Source organism: Argentina silus (assembly GCF_951799395.1).
Source record: "Argentina silus genome assembly, chromosome: 17".
NCBI classification, from domain to species: domain Eukaryota; kingdom Metazoa; phylum Chordata; class Actinopteri; order Argentiniformes; family Argentinidae; genus Argentina; species Argentina silus.
The window spans coordinates 2692958-2705270 of record NC_139671.1 but is presented as its reverse complement, the minus strand read 5'-3'; the positions used below and the strand labels follow the sequence as shown (position 1 = coordinate 2705270).

General features: G+C 49.9%; 1 protein-coding gene across 1 annotated transcript; it reads left to right on the top strand.

The window, feature by feature from the left end:
- Window positions 1-917: 917 nt before the first annotated feature.
- slc5a6a (solute carrier family 5 member 6a) lies at window positions 918-11483 on the top strand (the record flags this gene model as incomplete). Its single annotated transcript, XM_083688617.1, has 15 exons — window positions 918-1265; window positions 2176-2241; window positions 2712-2763; window positions 2949-3016; window positions 3223-3377; window positions 3614-3754; window positions 4403-4532; window positions 5057-5145; window positions 5572-5684; window positions 6298-6365; window positions 6579-6665; window positions 7501-7673; window positions 8031-8134; window positions 8331-8452; window positions 8988-11483. The coding sequence occupies 15 exons, from the start codon at window positions 918-920 to the stop codon at window positions 9168-9170; spliced, it is 1899 nt and encodes a 632-aa protein (XP_083544743.1). The 3' UTR covers window positions 9171-11483.
- Between the last annotated feature and the right edge of the window lie 830 nt (window positions 11484-12313).

The window sequence follows — 12313 nt, the reverse complement described above, 5'->3', positions numbered from 1 at the left end:
CACACACTATTCTCTCTCTCTCACACACACACACACACACCCCGAAACACATGACCGCCATCACTTTTAAAGACTGACAGTCTCTCAAGCTGTGTTGTCATGGCAGGCGGACCTGGAGTGTATTCATGATGTTGTGTTTCAGACTTGTAATTAACTTTTGTACACAAAGCCACCGTACCTCCTGAGACTCAGATGAAACCTGGTGGAGAATCAATGGCTTCTTGATTGGACTGCAGGGAGCTGAGTTAAGAATCAATGGTGGAACAGGGTTGGTTTCCATTGATGGGTCTCGTGTGCTGCTGTGGGCGTTTAGAACTGTCCTGTGCTTGAGAGAGAAACTGTAAGAGGGACAGTCATCAGTTGAACACTCTCTCTCTCTCTCTCCCCCCTCCCTCATTCCTTCTCGCTCTCCCCCTCCCTCCTTCCTTCTCTCTCTCTCTCTCCCCCTCCCTCCTTCCTTCTCTCTCTCTCTCTCCCCCTCCCTCCTTCCTTCTCTCTCTCCCCCTCCCTCCTTCCTTCTCTCTCTCTCTCTCCCCCTCCCTCCTTCCTTCTCTCTCTCTCTCCCCCTCCCTCCTTCCTTCTCTCTCCTCCTCCCTCCTTCCTTCTCTCTCCTCCTCCCTCCTTCCTTTGTTCCAACCCTCTCACTCTCTCTCCCACTCCCTCCCTCCCTTCCTTCCTTCCTTCCTTCCCTCCCTCCCTCCCTCCCTCCCTCCCTCCCTCCCTCCCTCCCTCCCTCCCTCACAGAAACGTCTCCTCCCTCCTCCTGGCTGTCTTCAAGCATCCCCATGGCTGAGCAATCCCTCACGCCGTCCTGATCCGCCCCGGGGCTCCGCCCACGTACGGCTGCCTCTCACCGCTCTCCACACCCCTCCCCCCCCTCCCCCCACACCCCTCCCCCCCACACCCCCAGCGGCATCATGGGGGACGTAGTCCAGATGCACTTCACCACGCCGGACTACGTGATCTTCGCCGTGCTGCTGCTGGCGTCGACAGGCATCGGCCTGTTCTACGCCTTCTCGGGGGGGCGCCAGCGGACCACCCAGGAGTTCCTGCTGGCCGACCGGTCCATGAGCTGCCTGCCCGTGTCCCTGTCGCTCCTCGCCACCTTCCAGTCGGCCGTGGCCATCCTCGGGGCGCCATCGGAGATCTACGCCCACGGCACGCAGTACTGGTTCCTGGGCTGCTCCTACTTCCTGGGGCTGCTCATCCCCGCCCACATCTTCATCCCCGTGTTCTACAGGCTCCGCCTCAACAGCGCCTACGAGGTCAGACGGTTGTCTCTCTCTCTCTCTCTGTCTCTCTCCCTCTCTCTCTCTCTCTCTCTCTCTCTCTCTCTCTCTCTGTCTCTCTCTTTCTCTCTCTCTCTCTCTCTCTGTCTGTCTCTCTCTCTCTCTCTCTCTCTCTGATCCGGGATCTCTCTCTCTCTCTCTCTCTTTCTCTCTCTCTCTGATCCTGGCTCTCTCTCTCTCTGTGGCTCTTTCTCTCTCTCTCTCTCTCTCTGTTTGTGTATGTTTTATTTATTCAAGCTTCATATATACAGGGAAAACCTGACTGAGGCCAGAGTCTCATTTTTCAGCAGGGCCCTGTTTACAGGCAACAAAAGAAAGGAAAAGAAATAAACAAATAAAATAAATATACAGTATACAATATACAAACCAGTTTCAAACAACACAATACAATACAGTACAATGCCCTTTCATGGTCATGTGTTGATGTTTCAAAGTGACTCTCTCAGCGTAATGTCTTTTCAGATCAGGGTCACCCAGAGTTCCGTCTCCCTGAGCGTCTGTACCTCCTGTCAGAGCTACAGGGACAGTCCTGCCGACCATGTCATTTCAGCCGTGTGTGTGTGTCTGTGTGTGTGTGTGTGTGTGTGTGTGTGTGTGTGTGTGTGTGTGTGTGTGTGTGTGTGCGCGCGTGTGTGTGTGTGTGTAGACACCTTGTATCTCTTTGACTCTACGCACACGGCAGAGAGATGACTAATGCTTTGTGTAACATTCTTGCTTCCTCTCTCCCTTTCTGTCTCTCTTCCTGTGTGTGTCATGCCCTCTCTCTCCCCCCCCCCCCCCCCTCTCCCCCCCCCCCCTCTCTCTCTCTCTCTCACGCTCTTTCTCCCCCCCCCCCCTCTCTCTCCCCCCCCCCCTCTCTCCCCCCCCCCCCTCTCTCTCTCTCTAGTATCTGGAGCTGCGCTTTAACAAGACAGTGCGCATCTGTGGGACTGTGACCTTCATCTTTCAGATGGTGAGAGAGAGAGACAGAGAGAGAGAGAAGAGAGAGTGTTTGTGTGTGTGTTTTTGTCACACATTGTTTTAGTTGTGTCTACAAGTTCCTGTGGTATTCACACATGGGTCTAATATCCCCCCTGTCAAGCAGAATGAGTGGGGCTGGAGAACAAGATGTTCAGTCCTTCGTCCTTCGTCCTTCATCCTTCATCCATAGTCCATAGTCCTTAGTCCATAGTCCTTAGTCCTTTCCCCTTTCCCCTGTTACTTCATACTGCTTGATGGAAATGCTCCAGTACCTCTGTCTCCCCAGCCCCCTCCACAGTACCGTTCTAACGGTGGTCTCTGTCTCCCCAGCCCCCTCCACAGTACCGTTCTAACGGTGGTCTCTGTCTCCCCAGCCCCCTCCACAGTACCGTTCTAACGGTGGTCTCTGTCTCCCCAGCCCCCTCCACAGTAGAGTTCTAATGGTGGTCTCTGTCTCCCCAGGTGATCTATATGGGCGTGGTCCTGTACGCCCCGGCCCTGGCGCTCAACGCAGGTAAAGGGAAGCAGGGGACACCTCCTGAAGGGGACTTCACAGAGACATAGCTGTTCCACTCAGAACAGCTTCATTTCATTTCATTCAGTAAAGGCTTTGTAACCTGTGGTTTATTTTACGTGAATGTTGTGTCGTAAGGATATCCCTATCGGTGATGCATGCTGTTTTGTAATGTCCACCTGCAGTGACTGGGGTTGACCTCTGGGGGGCGGTGATGGCCATAGGACTGGTGTGCACCCTCTACACTACCCTGGTGAGTGTCTCCTGTTCACTCATCCATCTTCCTTTGAGCAGCAGGGGCAGTGTTGCACGTCACATTAGCTAGTAAGCTAACAGTTGCTGTAAATGATAATAAGCTGTCAGTCAACTTACCTGGTGAAATAAGGGTGAAATAAGTAAAAGAAATAACAGTGGATCTGTCTAACTGTCGTGTCCTTTGCGTGTGACCGTGTCTGTCAGGGGGGGCTGAAGGCTGTGATGTGGACAGATGTGTTCCAGACGGTGGTGATGTTCGCTGGGCAGCTGGCTGTCATCATAGTGGGAACCCACCAGGCGGGGGGCATAGGGGAGGTCTGGAGGAAGGCTGTGAACGGGAGCCGCATCTCTGGACTGGAGTGAGTTGGAGGGGGGGTTGGGGGTGGGGGTGGTGTGTGTGTGTGTGTGTGTGTGTGTGTGTGTGTGTGTGTGTGTGTGTGTGTGTGTGTGTGGGGCGGGGGGGGGGTTATTGGGATGGAAAGCCGCTGTGCCGCTTTCTAGCCTCAACAACAGCTTTTCAATCTTTACCTTTTCCCTTTTTTTAAGAATACTTTTGAAAATGCATTAAACTTTTAACCTTTGACCCCTGGTGCAGCCTGAACCCTGACCCCCTGGAGAGACACACTTTCTGGACCCTGGGTGTGGGCGGGGTGTTCCTGATGCTGGCTCTGTACGGGGTCAACCAGGCCCAGGTCCAGAGGTACCTCAGCTCCCGCACCGAGAGGGAGGCCATCATGTGAGTTAATAAGCCTCAAAAATCCTTTCCTGTCATCTGAGAATATCAGTTGGTTGTGTTATTGACAGCATTGTGACTGCCCATGGCCCCTGGTCTGAGCGTTGATTACTTTCTTATGATGACTGATGGATAGATGATTCACTTACTTAAACAAATTAATTTGTTGTAAGTCGCTTTGGATAAAGGCGTCTGCTAAATGCCATAAATGTAAATGTTGACAGGACGTTGTGAAGGAGTTGCAGGACTGTTATGTTTAGATAGACTCACCAACTCAAACTCCTCATCCACTCTAACCAAAACATGTTGGAATTGTCATTCAAAAGTCTAGTGCTTTAAGATAGAATCCTGCTAAACATGTGTCCGTGTCCTCCCCCTCTCTCTCCATCACTCTCTCGTCCCTCCCTCCCTCCCTCCCTCCCTCTCTCTTTCATCTCTCTCTCCCCATCACTCTCATCCCTTCATCTCTCCATCTCTTCCTTTGATCTCTTCCTCCATCTCTCTCTCTCTCTCTCTCTCCCCATCACTCTCTCTCATCCCTACCTCCCTCCCTTTCTCTCTCTCTTCCTTCATCTCTCTCTCTCACACCTCATTACTCTCATCCCTCCCTCCCTCCCTCCCTCCCTCCCTCCCTCCGTGCGTCCCCCCCAGTTCCTGCTACGTGGTGTTCCCCTGCCAGCAGATAGTTCTGTGTCTGGGCTGTATGATGGGGCTGGTGATGTTCGCCCGCTACGGAGAGGACAGCCCCCTGGACAAGGGCTACGTCAAAACCAACGACCAGGCAAGCAGGACCACTGCCTACTCACACTACCATTTTTTTTTTTAAACATATGTTTTAGGGCATTTCTGCTTTATTGGGATAGAGACAGTAGAGATTGACAGGAAGGATGGGTGAGAGAGAGGAGGGATGACATGCAGGATAAGATTAATCGTAGTGTCTTGACTAAATAAAAATTTCAATAGAAAAACTTAATTGAAGATGCTTTTTAGTCTAGGATGAGGCTCAATCTATGTCAAAAGGCCCAGTATTTTAAAACGTTTAATCTGGATCAGAATGATCAGGGTTCTTTTTTGCTCTCCAGGATCAGATCTTGTTGGTTGATTTCCACGATACGACTCAAAATCTGCCACACAGATCTGATCCTGGATAGCGAAAAATGATCCGGATCATTCCGATGTTTTGATTTGAAAGTTTTGAAATCGTGGGCCTGAGAAACCAGCCCAACACCTGTCCTCTCTGAGGCCCTAGTCGGCCATGTTGGCTCCGTGCGGCTCCAGTCTGAGCTCCAGTTTCCCCCCCTGCAGATGGTGTTGTACTTTGTGATGGATGTCCTCCGGGACCTGCCGGGCCTCCCGGGGCTGTTTGTGGCCTGTCTGTTCAGCGGAGCCCTCAGGTAAATGCCTGGTAAACTGCCCCTGTGCTGCTGGCTGTGTCATGCTGCTGTTCTGGGCTCTGGAGTAAGCCTCCATGAGGCTGTTTCTGTACACTACATTAGGTTTATGTTGTTTGTGCGCCCTCTAGAGGTGGTGTTATGGTACTGCTGTTATGAGCCTCTCAGTCTACTGCTAACAAGACATGACTTTATATGGTCCATAATATGCCTCCAGGGTATCTCTAGCACAGACACACGCACACACACTATGTACACACACACTTGCGCACACACACACACACACACATATATATATATACATACACACACTCACACACACACATATGCATTCACACACACACACACACACACACACACACTCACACACACGCATATGCATACACACACACTCACACACACACTAAGTGAGCCCTCTTTGTGTTGCAGCACAATCTCCTCAGCGTTCAACTCCCTGGCGACGGTAACCATGGAGGACCTGATCAAGCCTTACTTCCCGGGGATGACAGAGGCTAAAGCTACGCTGCTCTCTAAAGGCCTGGGTGAGACACACACGCACGCACACACACACACACACACACACACACACACACACAGCTGCAGTTACCCTCAGTCTCCACACAGGGGCAGTGTTTAGGAATCAGAGAGATCAAGAAATTCATGTTTTCAAACTTCAAGGTACTGTATTTATGTATCTGCTTTAATTGCATTGAAATTGTGAGTTGATCTTGATTCCCTGATAAATGGTTTTGTTATTATGAAAGAGGTGTGTGTATGAGGGTCCTGTGATGGTCCTGACAATGTGTGTATGCTCTGCTCAGTGGCTTTGTGGTGAGAGTGTCGGGGGTGTGTGTGGGGGGGTAAGGCTCTGTGACTAGTATCCTGTCCAGTGTGTGTGTGTGTGTCTGGGGGGTAAGGCTCTGTGACTAGTATCCAGTCCAGTGTGTGTGTGTGTGTGTGTGTCTGGGGGGTACCTGTACATCTAGCTGCCTCACGCCACAGTAAGAGGAGACAGGGCTCCGGTCCTCTGGGCTGGGCTGGGCTGGGCTGGGCTGGGCTGGGCTGGGCTGGGCTCCGGTCCTCTGGGCTGGGCTGGGGTGTTCCCTTCACAAGGCTACTTCCTGACCCCCCCTCCCCCCCTGTGTTGTTCCTCAGCGTTGGCCTACGGCCTGGTCTGTCTGGCCATGGCTTACCTCGCCTCCCTAATGGGCTCAGTGCTGCAGGTGAGCATGTGTGGATACCTCTCTCTCTCTCTCTCTCTCTCTCTCTCTGTGTGTGTGTGTGTGTGTGTGTGTGTGTGTGTGTGTGTGTGTGTCTCTCTCATTCACCACCATCCCTCTCTCACTCTATTCTTCTCCTTCTGTTTCATTTTCTCTCTCTCTCTCTCTCCTTCCCTGACTCCCTCCCTCCCTCCCTCCCTCTCTTCTCTCCTCCAGGCAGCACTCAGTATATTCGGGATGGTGGGTGGTCCCCTGCTGGGAATCTTCTGTCTGGGGATGTTCTTCCCCTGGGCCAACCCCATTGTAAGTCTCTCACACACACACACACACAGATGATCAGCTCTTAACACACAGTCCAGCTGGCTAGCATTGAAGGATGTGTGTCCCCCTATTTAATATTGTGTATGTAGAGTGTTTTCTGTGACAGTGAAAAAACGCATTCCCATCGGGTTAGGGTTAGGCTAACTCTAGGGTTAGGGTTAGGCTAACTAGGGTTAGGGTTAGGCTAACTAGGGTTAGGCTAACTAGGGTTATGGTTAGGCTAACTAGGGTTAGGCTAACTAGGGTTAGGGTTAGGCTAACTCTAGGGTTAGGGTTAGGCTAACTAGGGTTAGGGTTAGGCTAACTAGGGTTAGGCTAACTAGGGTTATGGTTAGGCTAACTCTAGGGTTAGGGTTAGGCTAACTAGGGTTAGGGTTAGGCTAACTAGGGTTAGGCTAACTAGGGTTATGGTTAGGCTAACTCTAGGGTTAGGGTTAGGCTAACTAGGGTTAGGGTTAGGCTAACTAGGGTTAGGGTTAGGCTAACTCTAGGGTTAGGGTTAGGCTAACTCTAGGGTTAGGGTTAGGCTAACTAGGGTTAGGGTTAGGCTAACTCTAGGGTTAGGGTTAGGCTAACTCTAGGGTTAGGCTAACTAGGGTTAGGGTTAGGCTAACTCTAGGGTTAGGGTTAGGCTAACTCTAGGGTTAGGGTTAGGCTAACTCTAGGGTTAGGGTTAGGCTAACTCTAGGGTTAGGCTAACTAGGGTTAGGGTTAGGCTAACTCTAGGGTTAGGCTAACTCTAGGATGGTAATAAAAAACGCTTCACTATTCTATTCAATTCTCTCTCTCTCTCTGTCTCCCCCCCTCCTCCCCCCAGGGTGCGGTGGTAGGTTTGGTGGCAGGTCTGACCATGGCCTTCTGGATCGGCATCGGTAGTTTCATGATGCGGATGCCCGGTCCTCTGCCCCCCGTCAACGCCACCGCTCTGCCCGGCAACATGACCTCCGCTGTCATGACAACACTCATCACCTCGGTTACCACCAAAACAAGGTAAAACACACACTTGTACTCTCTTACAAATAAGATCTCTCAATGTGTTTTTGTTGTGTATCTCAATGAGACTAACCTTGATTTAATAAAGGGTTAAAGGAAAATGTGTTCAAAACCCTGCAAAGAGTACGAAACCTAAATCCTTTGAATGAATTCCGTTAGTATGTGGTAAAAAAAGGAACTGGCAAAAATGTAGTGAAAGATATGACCAGGTGACACACTGCTGTCTGACCAAGTATGTGTCTGTCTGTCTGTCTGTCTGTCTCAATGAGACTAACCTGAGACTAACCTGCCTGTCTGTCTGCCTGTCTCAATGAGACTAACCTGAGACTAACGTGTCTGTCTGTCTCTCCTCAGGCCTACAGGACTACAGGCCCTCTACTCTCTGTCCTACATGTGGTACAGCGCTCACAACTCTACTGTTGTGGTGGTAGTGGGACTGATAGTCAGCCTCCTCACAGGTAGGGGAGCACACACACACACACACACACTCTCTTACTCACTCACTCACTCATTCTCTCTCTCTCTCACACACACACACACACACACACACACACACACACACACCTACCTACCCACCCACCACTGAACTGCCAAGCTGCTTGTTGTTGAACAGCTCTGTGACGATGGCTCGTCCCTCTTGTCCCTCTCCTCCAGGCCCTATGAAGGAGAAGGACCTCACCCCAGGGACGGTGTTCCCTGTCCTGGGCACCCTGCTCTTCTTCCTCCCTGAACGCTACCGGGAGAAGCTCTGCTGCATCACCCCACTGCCATGCAAGGTACAGGCCGCCGGGGGAGGCCGGGGGGAGGCCGAGGGGAGGCAGGCATCGGAGGACGGGGCTCATCGGAGGACGGGGCTCATAGGGGACGCGTGTTTTGATACCGTTCCTCATTCCGTTCCATGTGTTACTACGAGCCCCGTCCTCCGATTTCTACCTCCGCCAGCCTCCCCTGATGTACACCACACCTCAGACTGACGTGACTGACTTTAACCAATGAACTGCTGGCTGGCTGTGGGGAGGCAGCAGAGTGGTAATGGTGGTGGTTCTGTCCTGTCCTCTCCTGCCACACGAGGAAAAGGTATTTTACAGGTGGCCACCCTCTTGACCAGTGTGGTTTGATGTGTTTGTGTGTGTGTGTGTGTGTCTGTGTGTGTCTGTGTGTATCTGTGTGTGTCTGTGTGTCTGTGTGTGTGTGTCTGTGTCTGTGTGTCTGTGTGTCTGTGTGTGTGTGTGTGTGTGTGTGTGTGTGTGTGTGTGTGTGTGTGTGTGTGTGTGTGTGTGTCTGTGTGTGTCTGTGTGTGTCTGTGTGTAGCCCAAAGCCATCGACACTCAGCCCTACCAGATGGCTCAGAAGGAGAGCAACGGCATGGCCCGCCTCAAAGAGGAGGAGGACGACAGGACGGAGGGAGAGAGGGATGAGAGAGAGGATGAGGAGAAAGCCACCCCTCAGCCTTCCTGCCATCTGACTCACACGGTCCATGAGACTGCCTTGTGACAGCCCCCCCACCTCCCCAACACACACACACACACGCACGCACACACACACACACACACACACCCCCTAGCCACAACCCCAGCTCTAGCTCCAGACCCAGAATGACCCCCCCCAGAGCTGAGCATGCTGTGCCCCGGGAGTGAGGCCTCTCGTTGGGCTAGAGAGGCAGGGGAACGTCCATTGTGCCTGGACGTGACTTCCATCAAGCAGTACAGTGACCGGGTCAGTGTGAAGGAACAGGGAGTTTTCTCCAGGAAGCAGAGTGGGTCAAGGGTCAAACTGATTCGCCACAAATCTGTGGTGGCTTGTAACGTGCCAAAATCCCCCAGACTAGCGGGGAGTCTGGGAAGAGGAACAACATCATTGCTATGATTGTCCATTAGGTAAGCCCAAGACACTGGATGAACCAACAGGCTGGGGGTGACGACATCACTCTCTGTCCAATTATGATGTCAGATTGCAGATTGAGGACGCGTCTGGGACATACCTGCTCACATGCGCACAATGAACTCAAGTCTGCCTGCCTGCCTGCCTGTCTTGCTCATCAAAGAAGAATCATGTGGAGAAGACAGAGGGGGCGGGGGGGGGCGGAGCTGGGGGAGCGGAGCGTGTTAAATTTAAACGTCGTTACATCTTATTTTTGTAGAGAACAATAATCTGGTACGTCAGATCTTGAATATTAAAACAATAGTACTGATCTACTGTCTGTCCCCCCGGAGACGTGACTGACAGCACGGTGAGATCCTCATACTGTATGTCTGTTGTTTGCATTACATGGCCTTTGATTTGTGTAACTGTCTGCCTTCTGAAGCTGCTATAGTACATTAATTAAGAACTATATGAAAGTACATTAATTACGGATTATATAAAAGTACAGTTATATAGATTATATAGCACAAAACATCACCTCAGATGCCATTAGTGACACTAGGGTCGTGTTCTAAGAGAGGGTACGGTTATAGACTGTAGATAAAGCCAGTTATAGACCCACCTCTGGTTATAGACTCGAACTCTGGTTATAGACACACCTCTGGTTATAGACCCACCTCTGGTTATGGACTCATACCTCTGGTTATAGACACACCTCTGGTTATAGACTAGAACTCTGGTTGTAGGCTAGAACTCTGGTTATAGACAAACCTCTGATTATAGACGAGAACTCTGGTTGTAGACACACCTCTGGTTATAGACACACCTCTGGTTATAGACAGAACTGTGATTATAGACACAACCCTCCTCTGGTTAGATGGGTTAGAGTTAGGGTCAGCTGGTTTTAGACACATTTCTGGTTTTAGACATAACTGTTCATAGACCAAACTCTGGCGATAGACAGATGTCTCGTTATCTATACAGTTAGGAGGACGTAAAGCTGAGTGACATTACGGCCTCCATGTTGTCCCCTTCTCTCTCTGTCTGTTAGTTATCTTTTTAAGTGCCTCATATAGGTTAATGTGTTGAATGTAGTTGTTTTCATTTGACATCTGATCGGTGTAGTCAGACTAGTGGTACAGTAGGTTTACACTGTATAGCACTGTAAGTTTTTTTGTTGTTTTTTTTTAAATATATTTTTAGGGCATTTCTGCTTTATTGGGATAGAGATAGTAGAGATTGACAGGAAGGATGGGTGGGTGAGAGGGAGAGAGGAGGGATGACATGCAGGATATGTCGATGGCCGGAATCGAACCAGGGACCTTGCGATGATATGGTATGCACCACTGAGCACCCCTTTTTAGCACAAGTTAGCATCCTCATCCGTACGTGTCTTTGACGTCCGTTACCTTTGCATGCATGACCTGACTAGTCCACGTCCACCCGATGGGCAACAGAGTGTGTCTTCAGGGAGGGGAACATCTCATGTTTAGCGCTTATAAATCTGGTTTAAACTGGAATGCTGAAAAGAAAGAAAATACCTGCGACCTGGCTAATGCTCACCGCCGTGTGCTGTTTATTTCTGCAATGTTTGGACCGAGAAGGTCTTCGTCAAGCTTGATTCTGTAAACTGCCTCCTCTGTGAAACCAAGAAAAAGCACAATACCACACACACACACACACACACACACACACACTACACACACCACACACACAATGATGAGAGACAGTTGGATCTGTAAATGACAAGCTTTCCTTTTGTCTTTTTTTTACAATTTCTTGATGTTCAATGTACTGGGAAAAATAATTCCAATCGTTTTTAAATGTAAAAAAAAAAAAAAGTGTACAATGTTTATATGAAGTGCCCATTTTGATAGAGTACTGTAGACGTGTTGCCATTACAATACCTGCGGTTGATTTATTAACATAATAACGTGTTACGATGATGAAGTACATTCTGTTAATAATTGGTTATTCAATGAAATATGAGTCCTGCAGTGCAGAGGGTACGTGTTTAACTGTCGTTGTCAAACTGTCTCATGGTCATGTTTATCAATTTTTGGAATCTAAAGAATTCAACCTGTGACGAGTGGACATGGGTCTGCGCCACTCTCTCTCTGTTCCACTGTGACATCATCACTGTGTTCCATACGCTGGAGTCTATCCAAACCCGTTCTGTGGCGTTCAAACCTGGTTTGAACTCTTGGCGGGGGGGGCCTGATCCTAGACTACAATGCATTTTCAATCGAGAATTTTTCTTTGAAAGTGTGATTTTAAGTACAGGATTTGGTTTAATCTTTGTCTGAGAAACGTCTTCTTGATCCTGTTGAATGCTTGTGATTCCCTGTGTGTGTGTGTGTGTGTGTGTGTGTGTGTGTGTGTGTGTGTGTGTGTGTGTGTTGATCTGTGTATGTGCATTTGTGTCTGTTCTTGATTGGGGCCTCCAGTGACATCCATGCCTGTTCATGAATGTCTTATTATTATTGTTTGGCTTCGTCCGACGACATGATCACTCATGACTACGCCTAAACTAGTCTGCTCCATACTTGTTTCCAAAGACTGATCTTTCCTTGTGTTAAACTTCTCTAGCGACGTTTTCTACCTGCCTTTTACCCTGTCTACCTTATGGGGGGTGTATGGACTCTCTACCAGCTAGTTAGATGCAGTACTGTAGCCATAACGATGAGGGGCCAGATTGAAGCTGAAACATGACACTACTGACTGAAAGGCATCTGGCAACACTTGCACCAATGACTTACATATATTGAAGTAGG